Source organism: Lissotriton helveticus, chromosome 11, assembly GCF_964261635.1.
Source record: "Lissotriton helveticus chromosome 11, aLisHel1.1, whole genome shotgun sequence".
Lineage (NCBI taxonomy): Eukaryota > Metazoa > Chordata > Amphibia > Caudata > Salamandridae > Lissotriton > Lissotriton helveticus.
The window spans coordinates 1,044,485,744-1,044,500,128 of NC_136072.1; the positions used below are offsets into that span (position 1 = coordinate 1,044,485,744).

The following is a 14,385-nucleotide window of genomic DNA, read 5'->3' on the forward strand; positions in this document are numbered from 1 at the left end:
AATCTCCTGGCCTGCTATTACGCTATTTCCTTATTGGACGCATCTGTTAAAATACTAGGGTCAGTAGTTCTTTATAAGTTGGAAGACTGGGCCGAGGCAAATACCTTTTTCGATTGTGCAATACGGATTCCAGCCAGGCCTGGACACATTTGAACAATTCCGTAGCTTACTTTTGGTAATGGGCAAATACGTCAAAGACAGGAGAGGTTCTTTGCATATGGCTTTTATGCACCTCTCTTTTGCTTTTGACTTGGTGAACAGGGAGAAACTCTGGGACTAGATGCAGATGGCAGGAATCGCAGTCTCCCAGATAGACCTTCTTAAGCAGCTGCATTGGGATACAACTAACAAAGTTCATTATGTTCAAAATAGAGACTGTACCCACCCTGTCCAGTTAAACCGAGGGGTGTTATTTTAATTTTACAATAATGCCCTTGACTCAGTGCTTGCCAAACAAGGAAAAGATTTACCCAAGGTTGGGAGACGTTCAGTCCCGGTCTTCCTTTACATTGACTATGCGGTTTTAATCACACGTCCGGCAAATGGCCTTCAGATTATGCTTCATTCCTTAAATGATTTTATGGGTAAACTCGATTTAAATGTAAACAATCAGAAATCTTATGTAATGATCTGTGGCCCTAAAAATACCTGCATGCAAATCTTCTTAATAGGGGAAATCCCAAAAGACAAGGTCCCTAGTTTTAACTATTTAGGAATACTATTTTATGCTAGCTTAAAACGGGACAACCTACTTACACAGAGGTTTGTAGGGGCATGTGGGGCAGTTTTCGGATTTGAAAAGGAGTTAGGCCATAAACCAATTAAAGAACTGATAACACTATATAAAAGTAAATGTCTCTCAGTCAGGACATATGGAGCAGGAATCTGGGGTTATGTCATGTTATTGCAATCCTTAGAAAACACATTTCTGTGTAGGTTGCTTGCCATTCCCAAAGCCACAGCAAGTTACATTGCACACACAGAACTGGGTGTCCCCTATTTGGAGGGTCTTGTGAGGATAGCACCCCTGCTCTTGTGACTAAAATGATAGTCCTCACCAGAGACTGGTTTCTCCTGCTTTGTCCTGGATTACTGCATTAGGCTGGAAAATATGGCTTCAATTCTCTCGTTCGCCTATGATAAGCAAGCCATTCAGGACCTTGGTAAGCCTGACCTTTTTAATTCCCGTCACAGTATTGACGCTAACACAAAGGGGCCAGTAAAGACCTATTGACAAGTCCCAAAATGATGCCAGAATAGCAAGATCTCTAGCTATGGACACTGTCCTCCGTTACACACCAATCTCGGCTACTGATCGGGTGGAACCATATTTATTGTGGAACACACACACTGAATACAGATTCTATCTTACATGCCTGAGATTATGCACAGTGAACTTTTTAGTCGCCTTTCTGTTAACGGATTCCTGTTCGATTTCTTTGCCTTGCTGTCCGTGTGACTCAATCTCACAACAATCAAAGACACATTTTATGCTTTTTTGCAAATTGTATAGTATCTAGAGATCACATTTCCTGCACTCCATCTTGCGATCCCGAGGTCTTTTATCCCCTAAAGAAAGCTTATGATTTCTACAGCGTTTAGACACACAAATCCATTTTCTATTCAGTGATTAGCTACATTCTCTAGGTGTTAAAGTTCAGGAAGAAGTATGCCCTTGGAGAAGGTTAACATAAAAGACTTCTACCTGGCTAGTCATACGTTTTTTAAATTATAAAATGAACTGATTTTTAAAAATTTTAATATGATAACTCCAAAGTCTTTTTAATACCGAACAGAAAGTTAGACTTATTGGTTGGGATCTTATTTTATTTTATTCTTTTGTCTCCGGAATTCTTACTCCGTAACAAGTATGATTAATTGTTCTGATAATGTTAATTTGAGTGGTCTGACTTTAGTATATTTCAAGGATCTTATATTCCTTTTAAGAAATTTGATGAATAACATTTTATAGCTGTGGGAGTGGCTCAGATTTTTTTTATAACATTGTGGACCCATACTTTTTTTTTTATCCGATTCACGCTGAAGGAGTCCCTGGGTTTGTATAGTGCCCTTCCCATCATAGTGGTGTTTTGAACCAGCAGCCTGTGCTATACACTATGAAATGCTTGTATATACATAATGGAATCTAACTTTGTTTCATGCTGGTATTTTTTATGTTCTTTAATGCTGATGTTTTTATTTGCTTTTATGGTCAATATCGACTGAAAAAAGTGTGTGACTGACTGACTCCTCATTTCTTCTCTATATTTTGTGTGTTGAGGTTAGAATATTTGCTCTCATTAGTCTTCAAGCCTTCAAATCTTTAAATATTCAAATCCTTCTGTCTAACTCTGGCATATTGTGAGTCGCAAACTAGGATGGGCTGACAAACTCACTTTGGGTACCCCACTTTGGATCTCCGAAAGGTTGGGAACACTGGGTCGCCCAAAAGGGTTTCGCAACTGGGACCTGATTGGGATCTCTCATGTTAAAACCTATGGGGGCCCAATGTTATGGTGACATTTGCCTCACTACAGCAAATGAACGACTTAGCGGAAACGGAATACTTTCGGTACATTCAGGCCAGACACTCACTCCAGTCTAACATTTCACCTGGAACAACGCTCCCGGAATCCTCCCCCCAGAGGACAGACGGCTTGACGGCCATCTAATAGAAAAGGCTATCTCCCTCACAAATAAAAAGCTTATATATCATACCTCTGATCCCCTGCTTGTACTTAGGAGAAAGTGGGAGATTGATTGTCTTGAGATTGATGATGAAGAATGGAGAGAGGCACTTTCCTCCCCCAGAGAGGTGGCGATTTCGGCAAAACTGGGACTGATACAACAAAAAATATTACACCAAGCTTACATCTCTGGTACACGATTAGTATTGATGGGTAGGAGTGAGGACGGGCTTTGTAGGAGACAGTGTGGGGAGGTGGGGACGTTCCTTCACATAATTTGAGAGTCCCCTCTAATACAAGCCTACTGGAAACGGGTGCACAACTGTATGCGCAATGTCTGGGGGGTAGAATTGCGACCCGAAATTAAAAGGTGCATCTTAAACATCTGGGAGCCCACAGACTTGTCCGTAAAAGGCAAAATATGGGTGACGCTTGGACAGATAATTCCAAAACGAAATATAGCACGCCTATGGGGAGCGGGCGCACCTAAAACATTAAGTGCATGGAAGAAGGACATGGACTGGTGCATGCTGCAAGAGAAGACAGTCTATGTGGCCAGGGGTTGTACTCGGAAATGGGTAGCAATTTGGACAAAATTTAATGAATACCGCTGAAACTTGTGTGAACTTCCCTTGGTCCCCTCCCTTGACGAACCTTTAACGCCGTAATGATTTGTATATTGTTACCATCTTGTGTGCTATAACATCGGACGAGGTATATTGGTGTGAGAATCTGTGGATGCGAGTCTGTACTAATTATGAATCCCTGTGTCTAGTGACCAACAAGTTTATATCTTGCAAATAAAAAGAGTTTTTAAAAAAACTCCAAATCCTGGAGAATGTTCGTTTGATTATAGTTGGATTAGAGATTCAATAGAGTTTAACAATAGGAAGAATTATCCGAATAATCCTCAAATAATGAAACCATTACAAAAACAGAGGCTGCATAATAATATGAAATCAACCACCTTGAAGCCACTCGCATTCCTGGCAGTGACCTATTTTGACTATATTATCATACTTAAATAAGCCCACAATATACTGTAGGCTGAAAAGCGTGTCCCAAGGAGATAGGGTAATATTTATAAAGTAGGAGAGAAAATTGTGAGGTTTTGACAGAATTACAAACCTGAAATTGATACTCTGCATAACAGGTGTATTTTCATTACTGCAAATCAATAATTCATTCCACCCCTCGCCCATTTGCAAAACGCTGGCTTTGGAGAATACATGATGTAGTATATTATTTTATGTTATGGTAAAGAAAGGGAATCACACTAGTTTGATATTTACAATTACATTCTAATTTGATTTTCAAAACAGAAAAGCAGTTTAATATTCTACTGTCCTACCTGTTGCCGGAAGAGCGACAGTTTATCATCCATGGGATCACTTCTCATCATCCTCTTTTCAATTAGCTGATTAATGTTTGCATTAATTTCATGGATCTGGAATAAAAGGAGAAACACTGATAACATGAATCGACTACTATTCTGCCTGTCTAATCCATTTGATTTCTCTGCAATTTTTTATGTTGGATTTCAGTAACAGGTAAATGCACAAAAAGTATGGCAACAATTTGCCTACAGAAGTCAATAATGATGAATTACAGCCTTCTATTAAACAGCTCAATTAATCATAGGCTCCCAAAACTTGAGAATTAGTCCGATTGAAAGAAATCCCTCTGTTATGATTAACATTGCTTAATGTTAATACTGCACTACAATTTTTTGATTTCCCATATTTGTTTAAAACGTGGCATTAGAAATATGTTACTTACCTTGAGAAGCAATTGTTTCGAGTTATTGTAGTCTTCATCTTTTAATTATCCACTCTATGGAAATCTTTCTATCTGCATAACGACGCACCAGAGATAGGCAGTCAGGCATTCGAGCACTGAGTGGCAGTAGTCGTAAGTTCCCCCATGTTTGGCATATCTGCTACTGGCACACCTGAACCTCCAGTCCACAGACGCTTCTGATTATAAGAGGACAAGTAATATTTCAAGGAAACAGGTAGAGCAGAGGGGAATTACTCATCAGCACTGAAAATACAGTATCCATCGAAAAGTTGGTGAGGAAGGTAGGTCATTTTCTCCTAGTGTTTTCTTATTCGAGGAAGGAGTTCACCAGCAACAATAAAAAATAAAATAATTGGAGGCATCGTTGGAAAGATCAAAGAAAATCCACCCTACATTAAAGTGTGTTGATCCAAGCACTACTCTATTTAACAGACGATCACAGTTGAAAGTAATGCTTGGCAAAGGTGTGCAGTCTGGAGGTTTTATGTAGGCGGCAACCTGTGCTATAGTCAGAAATTATCCCTCCAGATTATTACTTATTTGCCAAGGCATAACATACTCCCATGTAATCACAACCCAGCAGAGGAGATGGTTACGTTTGTGGGTGTAAAGCCTCTGTAAAATAACCTAAAGCACCTGCAGTGTCTCTGCTGTTCCAATGTGTTTTGTTTCAGATTTTCAGTAAATAATCGATTAAGCAGAGTATGAGCCATATGGCAAACTGTAGAATCTTATAGGAAAATGCAAAGGTGGTGGGTAGAATGCTTACAAATGTCTCACCCACTCTCGCTGTTGAGTCTCTCCTAAGCTTTAGACAGATGAGGAGGAGAAAATGGCACAATGTTCCCCATTCGACTCTTCTCTTGAATTTGGAAAGGACTTCAATTTAACTCAAAGATGGAGAAAGTTTAACAATGTTTCTATTTGAACAAGTAAATATATCAAAGTTGTTGGTATCACAGCATTTACAGAATTCTAGATACCTTCCTGCAAACTACCCTTATAGGCGCCACCCCAGTGCTCTGATATCAGTTTCATGAGAATTGTTCCTGCGTTAGAAGCACAGAGGCATACTGAGTTATAGAAGCAGTGTGCTATAGTAAGCGTCTCAAGGACCCCTTGAGGTAGAAGCCACTGTTCACAGAATGGGGAGGATGGGAGGGTCGGTAAGGAATCTGTGGCTATAGTCTCTACAAGATAAGGCATTACTGAAGGAAAGTAACTTGTTCATCTGATAGAGACTTCTAGCCACAGATTTCTTACCTTAGAACAGATACTAAAGTATTACCTCCCTGGAGGTGGGTCTGTACACTATTTGCACTAGAAAGTCCTGGAGGACCGAACGGTGAAATGCCTACCACAGCAGACCTGAATGTCTAGACCGAATAGTTTGGCAAATATGTGCAGTGATTCAAACATAGTTGCCTGACAGATATCCAGGACTGGGACTCCATGAGCTAATGCCATGGTCAAAGGCTTGGCCCTGGTGTATTGAGTCCGCAATCCCTCAGGGGGTTGCCACATGGTCAGTGTGTAACATATTTTAATGCAGAGGACAGTCCACCTGGAGATGGTTCTCTTATGCACTGCTTTCCCTTTCTTTATTCCAGCAAATCCCACAGAGTTGCTCGCCTATACAAATTTATTTAGTACAATCAATGTAGAATGTTAACACTTTTTGGATGCAGGCAGTGAAGTCTATTCTTTGTAAGGGTGAGGTGGGCAAAGAAAGTCAGCAGAGTGATGTTTTGTTCAATGTGCAAAAGTGTCACAACCGTCAGTTGAAAAGACAAGTTAGTATAGAGAGGACAGACTGAGAGCACTTACAACTCACTAACTCTCCTGGCAGATGTAATATCCACAAGGAAGACTTCTTTAATGGTGAGCTGCCGAAAAGGACAGCTGTGTATGGGCTAAAAAGGTGAGTACATCACAAACGTGATAACTAAATAAAGGTCCCAATGGGGCATAATTAAAGGTCTGGGAAGAAATGTGTTGTAAACCTTTCAGGAAGCATGTCACATTAAGTGACTCGAACAGGGAGGGTTTACCGGCAACCACAAGAAAGCTGTGATAGCCAAATGGTACCCTTTTTATGTGCCTAAAGCAAGGCTGTGCCGGGCTAGTGACAGCACAAACAACAAAACTTCAGACTTGATGGGGTGGCGGAAGGGTGCGAGCTTGTCAGCGCAGCTGGCGATCCAGCGGTGTAGTTCTTTGGTTGGGGAGTTGGCATCGGTCGTGGCGGAGGGGGGGTCGTGGAGGAGGGTGGTGTTGAGGTGTTCCTCTGTGATCTTGCTCCAGTTTCTCCGAGGCGGGCGTGGGGCAGGGTTGGGTATGGTGGTGAAGGTGAAGTGTACGCAGTGGTGGTCTGTCCAGAGGGGCTGTGTGGATGTTTGTCCCTCCTGCGAAGATGGGGTTCAGGGTGTGTCCGGCTCTGTAGGTGGGGGTCGTGACGAGCTGCTTCAGTCCGAGGTTGGCGAGATTGTCAAGCAGGGTGGATGAGTCGGTGTCGCTGCAGTTGTCAAGGTGGAAATTCAGGCCTCTGATGAGAATGTAATCCGTGGAGGCGATGGCGTGGGGTGCAGCGAGGTTGGCAATGGTGGTGGCGGAATCATGCAAAAAGTAAAAAGTAAAAAACTGCAATTTTTGCAAAGCTGCTTTGCTCATATAAGGCCATTCTTGCATATGCGGAGCTTGGTTAGTAAAGCTCTAATACAACACTGCCAACTAATGTTTAGTGAGATCCCTTACATTTCGTTAACACCTATTTTTGCAGTTTTATCTACAATGAGCTTTCATTGTCTCACTCAATCTCCCACAGCTCTGAGTTTTCGTGTACTGAAACATACCTTTACTTCAAGTTCGTTGAGCTCAGACTGGCCCATTGCTGGTTCTGTTACAACTTTCTGTAGGAAATGCAAGGCTTGCTTTTTGCTCTCCAACTCTTTGGGAAGTTTCTCAGTCACCATGTAAGAATTAAACTTTATCTCCTCTTCCAGCCTTTTCATCAAACCTTTAGAAAACATAATACAAATTATTGGTACAACATTGACCACATCTGGGATCTAGGTTTTACAATGTTTAGAGACACTGGATACAGGTACATTTCATAGCAATGCTTTCAGGCGGGTTTGTAAGTTGCTGAACAACCGTAGCAACAGAAAGGATAACGCAGACATATTAAAAAGGATCACATGGGAAAAGAACTTGTGTGGACTGAGAACCACAGTGGCGCGTGTGCCGTGATGTTTTAGCAGGTGGTTACCCATTGTATATCTCAGTGCTCCACACAGCGGAACATAGGGTACAAAAGGGGGTAAGAAAGATCGTAAACATACCCAAATCCAGGTTAAGAAAACCGTGCAACTTTCATTACATTTTTAATTGATTGTATTACCAGTACTACCTGGCACAAACAGGTTACAAAAAAAAGTCAGCAGCTGTATTGATACCCTGACAATCAGTTGTTTCTATTGATTTACTTTGAAAAGTAGATACTAATTACACAACCTTACATGTGAAATTGATATACGTTTTCTTCCCCAGACAAAGTTTATTCACTAGATGTTCAGATAGAGTGCAACAGTCTGATCAGCAGTATCAATGAGTTGCACAATAAAAAGAAGACTCAACAGTATATACCTCAGGCACTGCACCAAGGTGTAAATAAACTAAGAAAATCACAGACTACCTTATTGAAACTTTATTTTCTTGCCTCATGCATTCAGACTATTAATAGCACTATACACACTGAACAATACCATTCATAACTAGCACTGGCATTGCCAATAGGTCTGACCTATAACTGAACGCTTCTCTTAAGTCACTGGAGGCATTCAATAACTCATCATACATTCACTTTGTCACTCTACATTGCGCTCATGCATTCATTGATCCACCACAGACGTGTTTGTGTAGTTACCCACTCAGCCATCCACAATAAAACACACACACACACATATATATATATATATATATATATATATATATATATATATATATATATATATATATATATATATATATATATATATATGAAAAGAGCAGTCCAGGTTCCGAGTGGAATTCAGAACCAGAGGTCAGGACCTCAAAACACCTCATATCCAGCAGTCCACAATAGCCTCGAATAGAAAATACATATATATATATATATATATATATATCATATATATATATATCTCAACAATAAATTAAAGATACACTTTATTAAAAATATGAGGAAAAGTAAAAGAATAACAGTAGATAAAATTCTGCTGCATTCATACATTTGTTGATCTTTGCATGCAATAATAAGTAAAAAACGAAAGATAAAAGTAGGTGGCTATCTTGGAATGGCATTTTGCTCTGTGCATGATTGTTTTAAAGATCCAACATTGTTGCAATGTAGAGAAAGACAGTCAATAACAAATGTGCATCTTGTATCATTGTTGTACCGATCCAAGATACTGGACATGCGGTTTCTAAACAAGGTGACCATCTTGGAATGGTACGAAAACGATACACTAAGGGCAGTACCGTTCTAAAATGGCCACTGCAGTTTAGAAACAGTGACCACATAGGTTACAGTGAACTGCCGATGAATAAATGGCAAGCGAGCAGCAAGTGACCAAAAATGAAAGGGTGCTTTAATGGAAAACTAAAAGACTGGCCCACCAACCCTGGCAGTAAAGCACGCTCAATTTAGGGTGGATGTGCACATGTGATCAGGCAAAATGGGTGCTGGGCCAATTTATCCGCCACCTGACCCCTTTGATCACGACAGCACTCCTATAACATATTCTGAGGTCAGGACTGCCCTGGACTGGTTCATCCAAAACAAAGCCTCAGGTTTGGACAGAATTCCAGGCTGAAAAGGATATTTGGTGTCCGTACTTGGTACTATTTTTCAATGCTGTTTTGAAAGGCACACCAGTGCCACCCACTTGGGCACGGGCTGAGATAATTCAGATTTGTAAAAAAGGTTATCGGTCTCTCTCCTCTAATTATAGGCCCATAAGTCTCATCGACAGCATGCAAAAAATCTTTAATAGGGTTATGCTTGCTAGGCTGTGTGAATGGCCCACGGATGCCGCTATATTGACATCACTCAAGAGATACTTAAAATACATACAATACCATGTAACACATGTAGAGTTGCAAGCTTCCATCCATATATGTGATACCGTCAGTTATAGTATAACTGTCATATGTACTGTTAAAATAAAGCCAATCAAGAGTTGCTTAAAATACTAGTCTTATGTTCTGTTAAAGTAAAACCAATAAAAGGTATGCTTAAACGTATGTAGTTCGCGGTGTAAGACATGTGGAGTTGCTAACTACCAAAACGTGATCGTCAGCCAAAGTCAAAATGTCTGTGACGTACTGTTAAAATAAAACAAAAACTACAATTAGAACCAAGAGATTTGACACGTTTTGTAATTAATTATGCATATTTCTAAATTCCCAGGCTTGCGATTCTGGAGTAAATGTGCACTGATTTTGTTTTCATTACAAACTGAAATTTGTGGTCTTCATGTGTAAACACCGGCGCTCTGGTTTACAGAAACACCGAGATATAAGAAGCAGTGAGTTTTGGCAGGATTTCCAAATAATATTTTTAGCAAGTCTTAACCAAATAAACATTTAAAAGGAAGTCACTTGGTGCTTCAAAAACCTATTAACATCTACATCACTGAAGACCAGAATGAGGGATGAGGATTCACTGTTCATGCGCTCCTCTTCTCGATCACTGAAGCTATAAACTACACATACCATCTTTATTTCTAAACTATTACACAGTAAGAAGGGTTTATTTAATAAAATCTCTAGATGTAGAATCCCTTCCTAACTATTTTGTTCCCTTTGTGTAGACTTTGATCCCGCTATCCACCAATCATTAAAGGCGCCTTCTTTGGATCTGATGGGATCTCTATCACAAGGTAAGAACGCTGGCAAAACATAAATGACTTTTCTAAAAAGCAGGGTTAGCCAGAGATGTCTGGCAGCAGTGAGCACACCGCATCAAATAAAGTGTTCAAAAATATAGTACCGCCATGTTGAAGGTGTGAGGTATCAACCTTACCATAAGCAAGAACTTCGGCAGAAGAGGCTAAAAATATTAAAGGTACAACATTACAGTTTTTGTTACTTTTTCTGAGAGAGACCAGTGGGTTTGCAAAACAAACTCATGTCTTTTGCTTTTTATTCGGGGGACAAAGATGCACATTAATTTAAATACTTAATAGAAATGTTTAACTGCACACCATTGACCGGGCGAACTGAAGGCTCGCAATAAATGGTGCGGGTGGCTGGACAGGAATAACAGCGACCGAAGGAAAGCAAGAAACGGTGCGGGACCCATTCAATGACAAAAAAAGTGCACCAAACAAACAATAAATAAATCAGAGTAAGAGGACATGTAACAGGGGCAGTCCCCACAAAACTGAAAAACATACCCAAAGGCTGGACAAAGAGCAGCATTTCACCAATGAAAAGAAACAAATTTAGAAAGGCACAAGAAGGTAACAAACAGAAAGTGGTGGGTGTGGTCTAAGCCCCCAGGGAAGATACAGTATGTTGAGAGACAACACATGCGCTCTGTCTAGGCCCGACCTAAAAGTAAAACTTCTTTTATATATATTTAAAACTCAGGAACTTTGTTTCAAGGTAAGTATAGTTTTCGATAAAAATATTCACAAGTAAGTAAAAGTTTCAAACCTGTGTGATTTTACGCACAATGCAAAACTAGGGGAGGAAAAGTCAAAAATGCATAAAGGAAGGTACAGTCGATTTCAGGGGCTCACCTTCTGGGATTGGAGTAGTAGTGGGCCAAGGTTCAAAGTACCACCAGAAGTTCATCTGGAACTGCCCAGGTTCTACCGGAAACAGGGTGCTGGTGAGCTATGGAGAAGGGGGCAACACTGACCCCAGATTGCTAATTCCGTCCAAAACAACAAGGAGGATTCTAAAAACTGGCGTCCAAATCAGCTTGCCCACCTTTATGGTGGTGCTGGCTGAATGGGGGCACACATCTTAATCAAACTAATTTTCCCGCCTGTCTTGCCACCAAAAAGTGGAGTCAGGACAGGGGGGTGGCAACTCCACTATCTGGAGAGGTCCGGGTCGAATAACAAAGGCAGCAGCCCTTTGAAACTTCCCGTCCTGGAAGGCCCATCCAGCTTGGAGGAAGTGTGAATACCTCCACCCAGAGCAGGCTTTGTTCCTGTTCACCGAGAGCTAAGGCTCTCACCTCAAGAGGTCAGAAACATGTCTATGGTGCCTGGCTGGTAGAGACCAGTCAGTCAACAAACTAGTAGTCAGTGGGTTTCCATGGGGCACCTCTAAGGTTCCCTCTGTGTGCATTTATTAATAGATTCAGCATTTTCATCAGTGTGGGTTTATTAAGATGAGGTGTTTGGTACCAAACACCTCAGGGTACAGTGAAGACATCATGTAGCGGGGGAACTTGTAATGATGAGTGTCCAGCCCATGTAATCGTTATGGCTTCCCAGTGCACTGGCAATATCTAAGGCTGAACTTAGATATCACCGGACAAAGCCACTCAAGCAGCTATGCCCTCACATGGGTATAGTGCACCCTGGCGTAGGGCTGTAATCAATCAATCAATCAAAGCATTTATATAGCGCACTACTCACCCGGAGGGTCTCAAGGCGCTGAGGGGAGGGGGTCCGCTACTGCTCGAACAGCCAGGTCTTGAGCTGCTTCCTGAAGGCGAGGTGGTCTTGGGTCAGGCGGAGGTGGGTCGGAAGGGAGTTCCAAGTCTTGGCGGCCAGGTAGGAGAAGGACCTTCCTCCTGTGGTGGCTCTTCGGATGCGGGGGACGGCGGCGAGGGCGTGGCTGGTCGATCGAAGCTGGCGTTTGGGGGCGTAGAAGTTGAGGCGGCTGTTGAGGTATCCTGGGCCTTGGTTGTGTAGGGCTTTGTGTGCGTGGGTGAGGAGCGGGAAGGTGATTCTCTTGTTGACCGGGAGCCAGTGCAGGTCTCTCAGGTGTCCGGAGATGTGGCTGCGGCGGGGGATGTCCAGGATGAGTCGTGCTGAGGTGTTCTGGATCCGCTGGAGTCTCTTCTGGAGTTTGGCGGTGGTTCCGGCGTAGAGGGAGTTGCCGTAGTCCAGACGGCTGGTGACGAGGGCCTGGGTGACCGTCTTCCTGGTCTCGGAGGGGATCCATCGGAAGATCTTGCGTAGCATGCGCAGGATGTTGAAGCATGACGAGGAGACGGCGTTGACTTGTCTGGTCATGGAGAGGGAGGAGTCCAGGATGAAGCCCAGTTTGCGTGCGTGGTCTGTTGGTTTGGGTGCGCTGCCCAGGGCGGGGGGCCACCAGGAGTCGTCCCAGGCGGAGGGTGAGGATCCTAGGAAGAGGACTTCCGTCTTGTCCGAGTTCAGTTTCAGGCGGCTGTTCGACATCCATTTGGCTACGTCTGTCATCCCTTCGTGCAGGTTGGCTCTGGCGGTGGTGGGGTCGTTGGTGAGGGAGAGGATCAGCTGGGTGTCGTCGGCGTAGGAGATGATGTTGAGGTTGTGCTGGCGTGCGATGGCTGCGAGGGGGCTCATGTAGACGTTGAAGAGTGTTGGGCTGAGCGAGGAGCCTTGAGGAACGCCGCAGATGACTTCGGTGGCCTCCGATCTGAACGGGGGGAGGCGGACTCTCTGTGTCCTTCCGGCGAGGAAGGAGATGATCCACTCCAGTGCCTTCTCCTGGATTCCGACGTTGCTGAGGCGCTGTACTAGGGTACGGTGGCAGAGGAGTGTCGAAGGCCGCGGAGAGGTCCAGGAGGATGAGGGCAGCTGTTTCTAAGGACTGCTGTAGGGCTGACTTACCTATATCAGATGTAGTACAGGCAGGCATGGCCCACAGGGATGTGTGCCATGTTGACTCTTCTGTTTTCTCTGCACCAAGAAATGCAGGCTACAATGACAGTTTGAAAGTGCTTGGTGAGGGGTCCCTTAGGATGGCACAATTCATGCTGCTGCCCTTAGGGACACTCTTTAGGTCCAATGTCCTAGGTACCAGGGGTACAATTTACTATGGGCTTGCATGGATCTTAATCTTATTATCACATGAGAGACAATGGAAACAACATTTTATCCTAATAGCGGGATCTGACTAATTACTGCTTCTAAGCACATGATGGATGATTGTGGTTATATTCATGTTTGATTTAATATTGAGTGTGCAATTTACATAGCATGTTTTTATTAGCAGCTTATGTTTGAAAATGAAATGGGAGACAGTGTATAATCGACGTTACATATGATATCTGAGGGTGGGCGGGGAATTTGAGTTAGATACCCAGGAAGGTTGTGGAAATAGGATTAGAGGTAATGCAATGAAAATGGTTTAGTAAACACTACATTGATCATAAAGTAAAGATAAATGAGGTGCATTAAGGGACCCGTAGGCTAAAAGGCGGTGGTAGTTACTGTTAACGGACGGTGTGGAGGGGTGGAGTGTTTGAAAGGTACAGTGAGTAGAGAAGCAATCATCCCGTAGGGTGAGCACACGTTGGGAAGGTGGTGATCACACGTACAAGGGCAACGATTATTGAAACGAGGCATCGGAGGAAAACTAAAGCTTGTTTTACAGGAAGTGCGGTTACGTAATGAATATGATTTGGAAAATCATTCTAGAGGGGCTAAGATGGCTGAAAACGTAGTGAATGAATGGACTTGTAGGACAAAGAGCTCGTGGAAGTTAATTGTTAACAGGTGACACAAAGGGGTGGGCTTATGGCACAGGAGTTTAAAAGGTGGAGCGACAAGAGAACGGTGTATTTGGGTGGTGAAGATCATGTCGGAAAGGTGACAACACCAACAGAGCTTGAAGGTACGAGTTAGTTGGGATCATGGACAACAAGTAGATTGGGAGAGGGGTTCATCCTAAGCTCATGGTAAGC

At 42.7% G+C, this 14,385-nt stretch overlaps 1 protein-coding gene across 2 annotated transcripts in view; it reads right to left on the bottom strand.

The window, feature by feature from the left end:
- IFT81 (intraflagellar transport 81) overlaps positions 1 to 14,385 on the bottom strand; it is a 1,024,548-nt gene that overhangs the window by 645,175 nt on the left and 364,988 nt on the right. For both annotated transcript variants that reach the window (XM_078667498.1, XM_078667499.1), the window contains 2 exons: positions 7,340 to 7,503; positions 4,039 to 4,134 (listed from right to left, as the gene is read on the bottom strand). In XM_078667498.1, the coding sequence (XP_078523624.1) occupies positions 4,039 to 4,134; positions 7,340 to 7,503 (260 nt within the window). The remainder of the gene's footprint in view (positions 1 to 4,038; positions 4,135 to 7,339; positions 7,504 to 14,385) is intronic.